Source organism: Salmo trutta, chromosome 21, assembly GCF_901001165.1.
Source record: "Salmo trutta chromosome 21, fSalTru1.1, whole genome shotgun sequence".
Classification (NCBI taxonomy): domain Eukaryota; kingdom Metazoa; phylum Chordata; class Actinopteri; order Salmoniformes; family Salmonidae; genus Salmo; species Salmo trutta.
The window spans coordinates 11,435,556-11,450,182 of NC_042977.1; the positions used below are offsets into that span (position 1 = coordinate 11,435,556).

At 43.5% G+C, this 14,627-nt stretch overlaps 1 protein-coding gene across 2 annotated transcripts; it reads right to left on the reverse strand.

The window, feature by feature from the left end:
- Nucleotides 1–2,230: 2,230 nt before the first annotated feature.
- Nucleotides 2,231–7,870, reverse strand: LOC115156680 (nucleolin). 2 transcript variants are annotated; one of them, XM_029704224.1, is made up of 14 exons: nucleotides 7,747–7,870; nucleotides 6,637–6,712; nucleotides 6,369–6,524; nucleotides 6,061–6,180; nucleotides 5,786–5,863; nucleotides 5,568–5,691; nucleotides 5,279–5,415; nucleotides 5,039–5,165; nucleotides 4,785–4,927; nucleotides 4,479–4,608; nucleotides 4,160–4,296; nucleotides 3,945–4,071; nucleotides 3,624–3,856; nucleotides 2,231–2,590 (listed from the first exon to the last, which is right to left on the reverse strand). In XM_029704224.1, exons 1-14 carry the CDS (start codon nucleotides 7,762–7,764, stop codon nucleotides 2,556–2,558), a joined length of 1,641 nt encoding a protein of 546 aa, XP_029560084.1. In that variant the 5' UTR covers nucleotides 7,765–7,870; the 3' UTR covers nucleotides 2,231–2,555. The 2 variants fall into 2 exon arrangements, with proteins under 2 accessions (XP_029560084.1, XP_029560083.1); XM_029704223.1 differs by having other exon boundaries at nucleotides 5,261–5,415.
- Between the last annotated feature and the right edge of the window lie 6,757 nt (nucleotides 7,871–14,627).

Sequence of the window (14,627 nt, forward strand, 5' to 3'; positions counted from 1 at the left end):
TGTATCATACACACACATATTTACAGTACCAGTCAAAAGTTTGGACACACCTACTCATTCAAAGGTTTTCTTTATTTATTTTTTACTATTTTCTACATTGTTAAATAATAGTGAATGCATCAAAACTAGGAAATAACACATATGAAATCATGTATTAACCAAAAAAAGTGTTAAACGAGCCACAATATATTTTATATTTGAGATTCTTCAAATAACCACCCTTCGCCTTGATGACAGCTTTGCACACTCTTGGCATTCTATCAACCAGCTTCATGAGGTAGCAACCTGGAATGAATTTCAATTAACAGGTGTGCCTTGTTAAAAGTTAATTTATGGAATTTCTTTCCTTCTTATTAATGCGCTTGAGCCAATCAGTTGTGTTGTGACAAGGTAGGTCTGGTATACAGAAGATAGCCCTATTTGGCAGAAGACCAAGTGCATATTATGGCAAGAACAGCTCAAATAAGCAAAGAGAAATGACAGTCCATCATTACTTTAAGACATGGTCAGTCAACGCAGAACATTTCAAGAACTTTGAAAGTTTCAAGTGCAGTCACAAAAACCATCAAGCGCTATGATGAAACTGGCTCTCACGAGGACCGCCACAGGAAAGGAAGATCCAGTGTTACCTATGCTGCAGAGGATAAGTTCATTAGAGTTACCAGCCTCAGATTGCAGCCCAAATAAATGCTGACTCCAAATTTGAGATTTTTGGTTCCGCCATGTCTTTGTGAGACGCAGAGTAGGTGAACGGATGATCCTGCATGTGTGGTTCCCACCGTGAAGCATGGAGGAGGGGGTGTGATGGTGTTTTGCTGGTGACACTGTCTGTGATTTATTTAGAATTCAAGGCACACTTAACCAGCATGGCTACCACAGCATTCTGCTGCGATACACCATCCCATCTGGTTGGTGCTTAGTGGGACTATCATTTGTCTTTCATCAGGACAATGACCCAACACACCTCTAGGCTGTGTAAGGGCTATTTTACCAAGTAGTGTGATGGAGTGCTGCATCACCCGACCTCAAGCCAATTGAGATGGTTTGAGATGAGTTAGAATGCAGCGTGAAGGAACAGCAGCCAACAAGTGCTCAGCATATGTCCCCAGTTCACCTGGCCGTGCTGCTGCTCCAGTTCCAACTGTTCTGCCTGCAGCTATGGAACCCTGACCTGTTTGCCGGACGTGCTACCTGTCCCAGACCTGTTGTCCCAGACCTGCTGGAACCCTGACCTATTCACCGGACGTGCTACCTGTCCCAGACCTGCTGGAACCCTGACCTATTCACCGGACGTGCTACCTGTCCCAGACCTGCTGTTTTCAACTCTCTAGAGACAGCAGGAGCGGAGATACTCTCAAAGATCGGCTATGAAAAAGCCAACTGACACTTACTCTTGTGTTACTGACTTGTTGCACCCTCGACAACTTCTATGATTATTATTTGACACTGCTGGTCATTTATGAACATTTGAACATCTAGGCCATGTGCTGTTATAATCTCCACCCGGCACAGCCAGAAGAGGACTGGCCACCCCTCATAGCCTGGTTCCTCTCTAGGTTTCTTCCTAGGTTTTGGCCTTTCTAGGGAGTTTTTCCTAGCCACCGTGCTTCTACACCTGCATTGCTTGCTGTTTGGGGTTTTAGGCTGGGTTTCTGTACAGCACTTTGAGATATCAGCTGATGTAAGAAGGGCTATATAAATACATTTGATGTAGGAACTCCTTCAAGACTGTTGAAAAGCATTCCAGGTAAAGCTGGTTGAGAGAATGCCACGTGTGCAAAGCTGTCATCAAGGCAAAGGGTCTCTACTTATATTTTGATTTGTTCAACAACTTTTGGTTACTACATGACTCCATGTGTTATATCATTGTTTTGATGTCTTCACTATTATTCTACAATGTAGAAAATAGTCAAAAATAAAGAAAAACCCTTGAATGAGTAGGTGAGTCCAAACTTGACTGCTTCTGTATACTCTAGTATATACTGTATTTATTTTGCTGACTGTACTATAGTATTTACTGAAGTGTTTTTGTTTTATCTTTAACATTGAAGCTTTCTCCTTGAGGAAACCTACCGTAGAAAATACTAGGAGCAAATTTTCTATAACTTGTAGGACATTTCTGTAGTATTTACTACAGTAATGTTTTACTGTAGTAAAAAAAAGACGCAAGATCCCTCTAAAATCTCACAAAATAAAGAAATTCAAAAAAAAAATAATCGGAAAATCCACATTAAATTTGGGAACCTTTTAATTACTCAGTCTTCAATATAGTATTTGTATAATCAAGAAATTAACAATTAAAAAGAAACTAAAGTCAAATGGAATACAGACAAACAAAATGTTACACATACGGTACGTGTGTAAGACATCATCATTAAGTATGAACAACGTGGTAGAATCTTTTCACATAAATCATTTAAACTACGAACAAATTAGTTTGTTTTATTGAAATTATTAGAGATAGATGCCCATTACAAGCTTGTCAGTTAATTCAGATGTTGAATTAGAGCTCAGTTGCAGCAGTCCATAGTAAAAAAAAGAAGATATTTGCTGTTTTAAGTCCTCTTTCCACCGCCACCACCTCCTCTGCCTGAAAAACAGCAATAACAACAACTGACACCATCTTCCAAAGCTGATAGAATTGTTGGTAGATATAACTGGAGTAAAGAGAGACTTCAGGCACTAGAACTACATTAAAAAGTGTGAAGTACACACACACACCCACACAGTTGTGAAGAGGGCATGACAGATTTGGCACGGGCACGCGGATCCTCAAAAAGTTATACAGCTGAACCATTGAGAGCATGTAGACTGGCTGCATCACTGATTAGTACGGCAACTGCAAGAAACACGACTGCAAGGCACTACCGAGGGTGGCAGGTACGGCCTAGTACATTACTGAGGCTGAGCTCCCTGGCATTCAGGACCTCTATACCAGGCGGTTTCAGAGGAAGGCCCAAAAAAAATTGTCAAAGGCTCCAGTCACCAAAGTCATAGACTGTTCTCTGTTACCTCATGGCAAGCGTTACCAGTGCACCAACTCTGGAACCAACAGCACCCTGAACAGCTTCTACCTCCAAGCCACAAGACTGCTAAATAGCTAATCAAATGGCTAGCCGGACTACTTGCGTTTACCCTTTTTTAAATTGATTTTTTTTACTCTCTTGCACTGACTACGCACACACACTAGTCTCTCACTCACAGATAATTACACTGACACGCCAACACACACGCATACTGACGCCACACACACTTTCACACTCACGACATACACTGCTGCTACTGTCTACTATGTTGTTGCCTAGTCAGTTTACTCCTACCTATATGTACATATCTACCTCAATTACCTCATACCCCAGAACATGGACTCTGTACTGGTACTCCCTGTGTATAGCCATGCTATTTTGACTTGGTATTGTTATACACTGCATATTCCGCATCACTATTTCTATTTGACTTTTTTTTATGGTTAACTCTGCGTTGTTGGAAAAGAAAAGGACCCGTTAGAAAGCATTTCACCGGTTGTTTACGAACCATGTGACAAATCAAATTGGATTTGAAGTATCAATTGACATGTCCTCATGACCTTTCCAAAAAATTCAATTCAAACTAGATGATCTCACCTCCTCGTCCACCCCTGAAGCCTCCACCCCTGCCCCTGCCTCTACCGCCACCTCGGCCTCCGGGTTTCCCTCTGAAGCTCCTGTTGAAGCCTGCTCCTTCTCCACGAGGTCCTCGTTCACCCTGGGGCGTGGCATAGATCAGGGTCACCTTGCTTCCGTCAATCTGAAGGTCCACCACAGACTCCTTAACAGCCTTGCAGACCTCAATGCTCTCAAAGTCCACAAAGCCAAACCTGAGAAGTACCAAGAATGAGTATTCAAAAGGACCGTCTGAATATAATAACCATGTGGTTTCAAAAGGGTCATAATTTTGAAACATACCCTCTAGATTCACCAGTCTCCTTGTCTTTAGTGACTCGAGCTTCAATGGCACCTTCAAAGGAGCTTTTCAAAGTCTCCTCGCTCGTCTCCTTGGCAAGATTCCTGACCATCAACGTCTTTGAAGGAACTACCAAGAGAACCCACAACACATAGGTATGAATGATGGCAGTCAAACAACGTGAATTATTCACCTACGAATTTTCTGCTATATTCACCTGAGTTCCCTTGGTCACCTTCTGGCCTCTTCTGGCTGAACTTTACTCCGATGGCTCTTCCACAAATCTCTTTGTTTAACGATAATTCCATGGCTTCTTTGGCATCCTCCACACTTTCAAACTGAATGAAGGCATGACTTAAAAGGGGGGGAAAGCAAATTGACAATTGTTTCAAGTTACCATTTCCATGTGCATTCTGAACATTAAATTACTATCAAATTCATCAGAACGGAATGTTTATAATGATGTATTTGATGGCGTTCAAAATGTTCATTAGAGCGCAACAAAAAGCAGGTGCAGCATCAATGTGCACCCTTACCCTCTTGGTTTGCCACTGCTCTGTGGTATTCTGACACTGACTGCTTTGAGAAAGATTTTCCTTAGGGCGTCCTCTTTTGCAGTGTAAGCCAGGTTTGTCACCAATAACTCGTTATTCGGTGTGGCCTCAGCTATGGAACAGAACATTTGAGGACATGTTAACTAACCAGTGAATTAATACACTTTGTAAAATCGGTCTCATCTCGAAGATGCTAATGAGCAACGTGACTAGCCATATAGCTATTCAAGTACCTTATGCTTCTACAATAATAGAATTCCCAGTGACTTCATTTCAGTCCATCCTTACCTGGAGGATTGATCATTTTTTGTTGTTGGCTCTTTTCTCCCAAAAAGTCAATAACGATGACACGGCCTTGGACATCAGTCCCCTGCTTCTCCTCCAGCACTTTCTCAGCAATGGCCTCCGTTTTGAACTCTATGTAGGCAATTCTGTCACAATTAAGTAGACGCCAAGTTTTAAAAGCTGAATCCTGGGATACACACGGTACCTTGTAAATCAAGCATTGATATCAAATGGGCACTTTGGAGGACAACTCTCACCCTTTGCTTGGTCTACCAATGCCTCTAGGAAACCTGATTTCGACAGCCGTGTCAAAGACTTTCTTCAAGTCTTCCTTTGTTGCTGCGAATGAGATATTCTTGACGTACAAGGTCTTGGCATCTTTAGCTGTGTGGGGGGGGGGGAAAGACTTCTGTCAGTACATGGAAATCAATCAATCAATTCTAGAAAAGTCTAATATATCAGTAGAATGGAAAACTCACTCAGGATGAGACTAGTACCTTTTTTTTCCTCTGCTGTGACGTCTTTGACGTTAGCCTTGCCCAGCCTTATCTTTTGGTCCAGGATCTTCACCCTATCCAGCTCGAGGGCTTTTGTCAAGTCTTCCTCTGTGTTAAAGTCTACATATGCAAATTTCCTAGAGAATGCACCCCAAAATACATTTGACATTATGTTAATATATTTGTACAAATCCTTTGCCATGGAAAGGGGAATCATCTGTATCGTGAAGAAATCTACAAACATTTGAAGAGAGTTTAAGTTTATTAAGTGCATAAAAATGGTACTCACTTTGTTATGTCCACTCGAATAGCTTGAAATAACAGACTATGCGACGTAAAAAAGGTGGCCAAGGCATCATTGATTTCCTCCACTTCCTTGGATGTGTTCAAGTTACCAACAAAAAGACAAAAACCTAAAAAGAAACAAAGGTGCACGTTAGCTCACTGACACACCATCAATCAAGCACTCAAAACAGGAGTGATATTAACTCTTGCTCACAATCGTACCATCATTAATGCACTTTGTTTTCTTCGCTGGAGAAGTCATATCCTCCGCTTTCCTTTTTACTGGAGCTACTGCAACAGCTGGAGAGAAACGCACATAGACACATTTATTAAACACCATTCCATACATACCCTGATGGAAAAACAAATGGGTGACATCTGGGGGGGGGCTTTAGTTTTTAAATGGATAAATTAAAGGTAGGTGCCTCCCCATTTGCTTTGGAGTGAATACACCCCTGGCAAATATGCATTACAGTTCTGTTGCTCTTTGACCTCACCCTGGTCATTTCCATTGGTCTTCTCTTCAACATTACTGGCATCTTCGATGGCATTTTCTGACTCAAAGGTGACCTGAACAGTATCCTCCTCAGCAGCAGGAGTTGTGTCCATCTGCTCCGCTTCACAAGCCACATAAACAATATTCGTTAACAAAGGAAATACATACTGAATTTAATGGAACAGCAAATGTTTTGCGTTTAAGAAATGTCATATGAACATTATCACTATTCCAATTACATGCTGGGATGATGTCATACACACTAAATATATGGTCTATGCTTGCCACCCCTCAAAGCAGTCTCTTTACCTGGGACATCTTTGACCTCCCCCTTGTTCTCTGTAACATCATCTTCAATGGGAGCTACTTTGTCTCCATCCTCATTAGCATCAGGTTCTGGGGAAAAGATGACCTGTGGAGTAGGGGCAGCTACCTCTGTTGACGCTGAAGAATCAGTCTGGCCTTCTGAAAATTACATTGATGTATCAAGGACTCATTAAAAAGTAACTTTCTCAATACAAGTTGCATTAAATATCGCACAGGCTATAAAAGGAGAAAATAGTTGGGAACCACTTACCAGAATTATTTTCATCCTGTTTGTCATCACCAATCTCTCCAACTTTCTGTCTAGTTGATGTCCTTGATGGGGTTGCCTATAAAACAACCTTTGGGATGAGCATTTCAACTGGTGTTCTTTAACCCATCACCACCAACCAATCACAAACTGGGGGAGGGTTCAATTAATCCCACCTGGGTTTAAAATTGATTGCAGTAGTAATAGAGCTTGCCAGTTCGTATTCCTAAAACCAGGATATAAATAAATTACCTCTGGTTCGCTCAGACATCCCTTTGTGAAATATTAATGGGGAAAGAATAGGGTTATGGAATAAAGGCAGAAAATAAGGTCTGAGTTTAACACAGGTTTAGGAAATCTAATTTGAAAAAATTATGACGCCTTTATGGGATTTATATATTTTAATATTACATAAATTCTTCAAAATTCACAGAAAATGACGTCAACTGACGAAGATTATATCCTAGAACCACACGTATAAGATCTCAAACCTGCGTTTACCACAGACCTTATATTCAGCCTTCATCCAAACCCAAATATAATTTTCCTCATAGGCTTTGTCCAACGAACCATGGTGGAGTTAGTGCCTACAAAAAGGCGCCATTACATTAGTGAGATTTGTTTTCCCATGCAACATTGATTGCTTTTGATAAACGCTTCATCTGCCTTTCCAAAGAAAGCTGTCTAGACAACTCTAACGTATTTTATGGAAAAGAGATGTTTCAGGACAATGTACCATGCTGCCTTGTTGACAAAATGACCAAGCGGCGCAGATTACTGCTTGCTTTCGCCCGATGACGTGACGGGCCTATCTATGCCGGGTGTCCCGAGGCTCAGTGTAATCGAACCCGCCCAATGAGTATTCGAAATAGATCAATAGTAACTCAATGTTCAGCACGTGTTTCAAGTGAACCACAGTGATACAAAGTAGCTAGGTAACTAGCTAAACATTCCATGCCCGCAGAAGTGTAGTTCTACAATAGCTACAGTAGTTAGCTCATTTGCTAACGTTAGCTAGCTAGCGAGTTCAACCATGTTGTAATTGAACTTGTGGCCGTGTGAGACCAACTGCTGTGAACCATTAAACATAAGTAGACTAGATGTCATTCTTACTTTGCCTGATTGTGCCATGTTTTCGGAATATTCTTCTTTTAGTTAGCTAATGTACGGTGCACACGACTGTTCACATGAACGGCCATGAACGGTGGGCGAGATTTCCTTCTGTAGTAGAGGGGGGAGGGGCCATACATGAATATTCATGATTTTCGACGTAGAACCCGTCGGGTTACTGGTTGAGCCACAAATAGAACAATGAGAGTTGAAAAAACAATTGTTTGAGCCTTCTTGAGTGCGCCAGGTAACACAGACCCTCAACAGAGCCGCCCGTTTACCTAGTTCGTGCCGCCGGTGTGCGGCGGGAGGATGTTTTTTTTAAATTTTGTATTCAATTATAGAATTTACACATATTGTATATTGATAACTTGGTGGCGCTTTCACAAAACCATTTGTATTGCACATTACAAGCGTTGCGATTTTGACATTCGAAGTGTTTATGTTATTTGTAACTCGACACAGCCTATTACTTGCACCACGTTGTCATTGTACGATGTGTCAACCCACATTGTCAACAAGATGTACAATATTACAATTTTGTTCCAATATGTGAGATAATTAAGTTGTTATCTGTAATATCGTATAGTTTTGGAATCGAGACATACGTACTTTCGAGGTAAATACACAGGTTTCTCGACTCATACCCTGACTTTGAGAAGGGATGACGTGACGATTAGTTTAGCAACCGTGTGACGCAGCATAACAACGTGAACGCGATTGGTCGACCGTCTGCTAGGTGCGGCGTTCTCTGCCTCCATTTATTGGCCAATGGGATTTCTTTCTCCAATATCTCTGTGTATGCGTGAGGGGTCGTCACTAGTTACCCCAGCCACAAAGTTATAAACCCCACCTATTTCTACAATGATCTTGCATCCGATTAGACAGGTGTCTTCAAATTTTTATCCGTACCGTAACCACACTGCTAACCTTACACCTAACCAGGGGCGAAAATCTTATATCAACTTTGGAGGGGACAATTACATGACATTTTCTCAAGAGCAATTCCTGAGGGGGACACCAAAAGTAGTGCTGTAACACATAGCCTACATTGTAATATGGTAAATGTATATTGAGGAACCAAAGAAATAAGGTGTTTGCCGTACTCCTAACTACCGGTACCCAAAACTACACAACTAATCACAACAGCAATACCATTGCCTTTAACAAATCTTAGTTCAGTCACCAGTTTAAGTTGAGAGTGGGGGTATCCATGGCATTTTCCAATTATGTTCCTATTTTACAAGTCAAAAAAATTGAGAACCTTTCATAATGTTGCCAAAGACTCAACAAACTTACCTGAGACTCTCTGTCTCTGCCAGTCTGTCCCTGCATATCTGTCCCCAACTCTGCTGTCTGTGTGCCATCTGTTGCCTGCTCTGCCTAATGACATCATTGTGAAACATTTCCATTAGAATTTCATTTCTTTCTTATGAACATTTTATCAACTAGTCTTTGAGATATTAGGCTACTAGGGTTCTTACTTTGCGTTTTGGTGTACTGAAAAATACTCTGATGTCCGTCTTTTATTTTTCTGCCATTTTTCTACCTGGCTGGCTGGCTGGCTACACACACAGTGTGTAGGTTATTTACAGTAAGAGATGGGCTTCTATCATCTTATCTTTTATCATTCTATTTGGGCTTCGATCTAAAAGGTAGCTAGCAAATGTGAAACGGATTAAAATGACAAGAGTTGACAGCTGTATGAGTTCACCATTTACACAACATATGCTGCAACCTTTTGTAATTTTAATAGTTTGTTTCATATTGGCTGGCTTCCAACAATAGCTGAATTTGCAAAGCTAGCGAGCACCAATTCAGTTTCAGTGGTGTTTGCTATAATCTTTGCTACCCGGGTTAAATAAAGGTGAAATAAAATAAATAAATAAAAGTTCCCTTGCGACAATTTAGCTTTTGTAACGAGACCATTAAATATATTTAAGACAATGGTAGAAGAGAGTGTAGTTCTGTTCAGTTTGGACTTCAGTTTATCGCTAACCTTATCACAGGAACTTTGAAGCACTAATTTACATCATCTGCATGCTGATCTTGGAATAAATTGACGATAGCAAAGATTCCATCTTTGAAGAGGCCACATAAATGGAATAGGTACTAGCTAGCTTAATAGTTCATATTTGCGCACTAGCTCTGCATATTCAGCTAGTGTGTGTGCGCGATTGACTGGATTAACCTCACGTCAGTTACGTTCATTGAGTGCCTTTCAGACAGTAGATACGACCCCTCTGTTACCTTGCCAACTAAGGAACTGGCAGTGGATCAAACCATTGTGAGGCAAAGGGTGGGGGGGGTCGCAATCCTTTGAAACTTAAAAACGCGCTATTAAGTGTCTATAATCAGCACAATTGCTTTCATTGCGTATTATTAATATTATTTAAATTACATAGTTATGTTTCAGTGATATATTGGGGGGGACAAATCATATTTTCCACAGGATGGGGAACTGGGGCACAGGATCGTCGGACTGGGGCACAGTGTCACCCGACAACCTGTCGCAGCCTCCAGTACCTATGCTGCAATAATCTATGTGCCGGGGGCTAGGGTCAGTCTGTTATATCTATATTCTCCTGTCTTATCTGGTGTCCTGTGTGAATTTAAGTGTGCTCCCTCTAATTCTCTCTCTCCCTCCACTCCCGGAGTACCTGAGCCCTAGGACCAGACTTGCTGTCCATATGTACTCCAGGTTATGATGGTCAGTGAGGATGAGAAACGGGACCGTGGCGCCATCCAGCCAGTGTCTCCACTCCTCTATTGACAACATCCCCGCCAGGAGCTCCCGTACACCGACGTCATAGTTGCTTTCTGCAGCAGACAGTTTTTTTTAGAGATGTATGCACATGGATACAATTTTTGTGGATTACCTTGACATTGTGACAGGATGGCCCCCACGCCCACTTCTGAGGCGGCCACCGCGAAGGGCAGAGTTGGATCAGCAACGAGGAGGAGGGAAACGCCCCTTCAGTAGGTGGAAGGCCTCATCAGCTGCAGGATCCACACCAACTTATGGAGGCCACCTTTTGAGGAGAGAGGTGAGGCAAAAACCGTTGTAGTCCCTTTATGATGAATGGGACTGGCCATGACCTGAATTCATCGACCTTACTCTCCTCCATAACCACTCCCTGCAGGTTGATCCGATATCCCAAGAAGGAGACGGCGGCCTGATGGAGCTGGCACTTCTCCGCTTTGATGTACAGATGGTTCTCCAGGAGGCGTCCAAGGACTACCCGGACATCGGCAATGTGCTCCTCCAAAGTGGCCGAGTAGATCAGGATGTCATCGATATACATGACCACCTGATGCCCAAGCATGTTCCAGAACACCTCATTAACGAATGCCTGGAACACCGATGGAGCATTGGCTAATCCATAAGGCATCACCAAGTACTCGTAGTGCCCAGACATCGTGCTGAAGGCCGTCTTCCATTCACCCCCTCCCGGATGCGGATCAAATTTCAGGCACTCCGCAGGTCCAGCTCAGAAAAGAAACGGGCCCCTGTTCAATGGCGGCCGGCACCAACGGGAGGGGGTAGTGGTACTTGGTGGTGATGGCATTGAGACCTCTGTAGTCAATACACGGACGTAGACCCCCCTCCTTCTTGGCCACAAAGAAGAAACCTGCCGACGCAGGGGAGGTGGACGGGTGGATGAAACCATGGTGAAAAGCCTCCTGGATGTACCCCTCCACCATGGCCTTGGTTTCAGCCAGAGTCTGTTAGCAGGTCGATGGCACAGTCCCAGGGGTGATGAGGAGGGAGACAGGTCTTGGAGAAAACCTCTCGGAGATCCTGGTAAACCTCTGGGATGTCGGCCTGGAGGGCAAACACAGGACTCTCAACCGACGTGGAACCACAGGGTAAAGGAAAGCAGGTCTTCTGACAGCCGGTTGCCCAGGCAGTGATCTCCATCCTCGACCAGGAGATGGTGGGGTTGTGGCGATGGAACCACGGGAGGCCAAATAGGACTTTGTGTACGGGTGCCTGGATGATGAGGAAGGGAAGGCTTTCTTGGTGCATGGGTCCCACAGTGATGATGAGTGGTACTGTTATGTGTATGATTATCCCAGAACCCAGTGGTCGTTTATCCAGTGCTTGAACCGGAAATGGAGAGAAGAGCAGGTATGATGTTATGTTCAGGGAGGAGGCAAGGGCCTAGTCAATAAAATTCCCCGCGGCACAGGAGTCCACTAGACCTGTAGAAACACCACATGAGGGACAGCCAGCTAGTGAAATCAGTACAAAAAAGGGTTTGGTGGAGAGTGATGATGGAATACTCACACCTTCTCCAGAAGATGGATGATCAAAAGGCCATCCCTCTGCTCTAGTGACTCCCGGGTTGGGACGTAGTGAACACCATTGAAGCTGGTGCCCCTCCTGACCACAACAGTGACAGAGCCCCAACTGTCTCCATGGAGGTAGGCGTGTGGCCCCTACTTACATGGGTTCAGGCTCTGACTCAGAACGGTCAACGAAGGAGGGAGAGAGGCGATGTGGGTGCCGGCGCTTCCAAAGGAGATTATCCAGACGGATGGCCATCGCGATGAGTGTGTCCACCGAAAGGGTGTAGTCTCGGCATGCCAACCCTGTCTGGACCACTTCGCTCAATCCTCTTCTGAAAAAGGTGCGAAGCGCTGGCTCATTCCAGCCGCTGTACGGAAGATGAGGGCGTACTCCGCAGCGGTCTGGCCCTCCTGCCGTAGTTGGAGTAGGCGCTCACCCCCCCTCTCTGCCCTCCGGTGGCTGATCGAAGACTCCTCTGAACAGTGCCATGAACCTCTCATAGGAACCTAGCTTCTCCTCTCCCCAGACGGCCGTAGCCCACTCCAACGCACACCCGGTCAGCAGGGAAATAGCCAAGCAGCACCTCTCAGTGGTGGGGGCTCACATTTGATGAGCGAAATAAAGGGAGCACTGGTGGAGGAAGCCACAGCATTTGGATGGAGTCACATCATATTTGTCCGAGAGGGACAAACCGTGGAGGACCTCATCCATAACCGTCCCCAGTTGGACCAGCTGGTCGTGGTGTTGGCAAAGTAGGTGTCCCTGTTCGCCGATCATCTGGGAGATGTCTTGGTTGGCTGCTGCTTCCATTTTGTGAGGCAGTATTACGTAACGAAGATGCAGGGAGTCAGGAAGCAGGTGCAGTCTGTGAGTTTAATAAGAACGAACATAGCGTGACTAAACGAACAAGAATAGCATCTGAACATGAACACAGAAACAATGCTGCCTGGTGGGTGATAACAACGGAGTGCTAGATAAAGGGGGAGTAATCAGGGAAGTGATGAAGTCCAGCTGTGCCTAATGTGCCTAATGATGACGTGCAGGTGTGCGTAATGAAGGTTACCAGGTGTGCGTAATGATGGGTTGACAGGACCGGTGGTTAGTAGACTAGTGACGTCAAGCGCCGGGGAGCAGGAGTAGACTTGACACTAACATAAGGACAACTCAAGCGCATGCTATTCTGTTCTTCTGAAATAGCCTTTATTTTCTTCATATCATGTTTCTTTAGACCCGTCTAAAATAAATAATTGCTAAATTCCATGTATTTATTAGACTTTTTAAAATGTAGATGTTCCAACGGTCTGCTTCGGTGGCTTGTAGACTATGCGTGGAAGCCAGGAGATGCAAAATGTGTTTATGTTAATTAACGGTTAATTACCGTGAGACCGGAAGTTATTTGCTTGACAATCACCGGCTGCCGAAATTTCATGACCGCCACAGCCCTGAGCATATACCCCATGAACTCCCGATCTAACCAACGTTAGCTAGCTATGGTCCCATATTAGCATTTCGCTAGCTAGCTGAGCTGTTTTATAAGTAAACTGATTACATTAATCAAACATTGGAGCTAGCAAGCCCTCCTCAATGACAATGTTATTGGGTGCGGGTATGCCAGATTCGTAATTTACATTTTACGTTAAATGTCATTGAAGTTACTTATTTTTTTTCGGTTGAAAAGTTTTATTATTACATTTCCTTTAAAAACAGCTCATATGTTTATGCACATCATTTTATACACATAAAAACAGCATAAAAGCATAAAACACAGCATTTGAATATTACATTTAAATTTGTATTAAATGCTGTTAAAAACAATAGAAACAACAACGAATAAAAGCACTTTTCCTTGTAAAAACATAAAATCTGTAAAAGCCATTTAAAATGTTTACAAATGATTTCACAAAAGTAAAACATTTTTAAGACATGAAAATGTTAAAAAAAGTCACTTTGTTAAAAAAAGCTGTCTTCAGTCCTTTGTACAGGGACGGGGTGAGTCCTTATCAAGCTCGCCTCCTCCTGCTCTTCCGAATCAATAACCGTCCCATCCTTCCGAATAAGAATTATTTCAGATTAGTCCCATGTGCCGGGTAGTGCTGCAGGTGACGCCCTTAAATAACTTCCGCCGCACTACTCCCACCTCTCCTTTTCTCAGCTCATTCCAGAAAGGATTTGCTTGGTAAGAGCTCTATGTTAGAGTGTATAAGCACAGAAGTTTACCCGCAGCTATTCAATAGCTTGGAGCAGTTAGGTAGCTAGCCTCTCCACCTGGGTGCTCTGCTATACCCCACTCATTTTGGCTTGTGCCATCCCGTTTGGTTTTTGTCCTGTCTTGTCTGTCCACCGGAACCCTCCCGGTTAGCCTTCGGGCTTGAGAACCTAACCCCGCAAGATCGGGAGTCTGTGTATGTTTCGCTCCGGTGAGCTTGCAGATCTCCCTGGAGAGTGAGTCGCTAGGCCTAGAAGGCCAATATCCCGGAGTCGCCTCTTCACTGTTCACATTGAGACTGTTTTGCGGGTACTATTTAATGAAGCCGCCAGTTGAGGACATTTGAGGCATCTGTTTCTCAAACTAGACACTCTAATGTACTTG

Coding starts and splice junctions, on each gene's coding strand:
- LOC115156680 (XM_029704223.1), bottom strand. Junction 5,864..6,060: donor GACCAATGGAAATGACCAGG/GTGAGGTCAAAG, acceptor GTTTCTCTCCAG/CTGTTGCAGTAGCTCCAGTA. Junction 4,297..4,478: donor AGCAGTGGCAAACCAAGAGG/GTAAGGGTGCAC, acceptor CCCCCTTTTAAG/TCATGCCTTCATTCAGTTTG.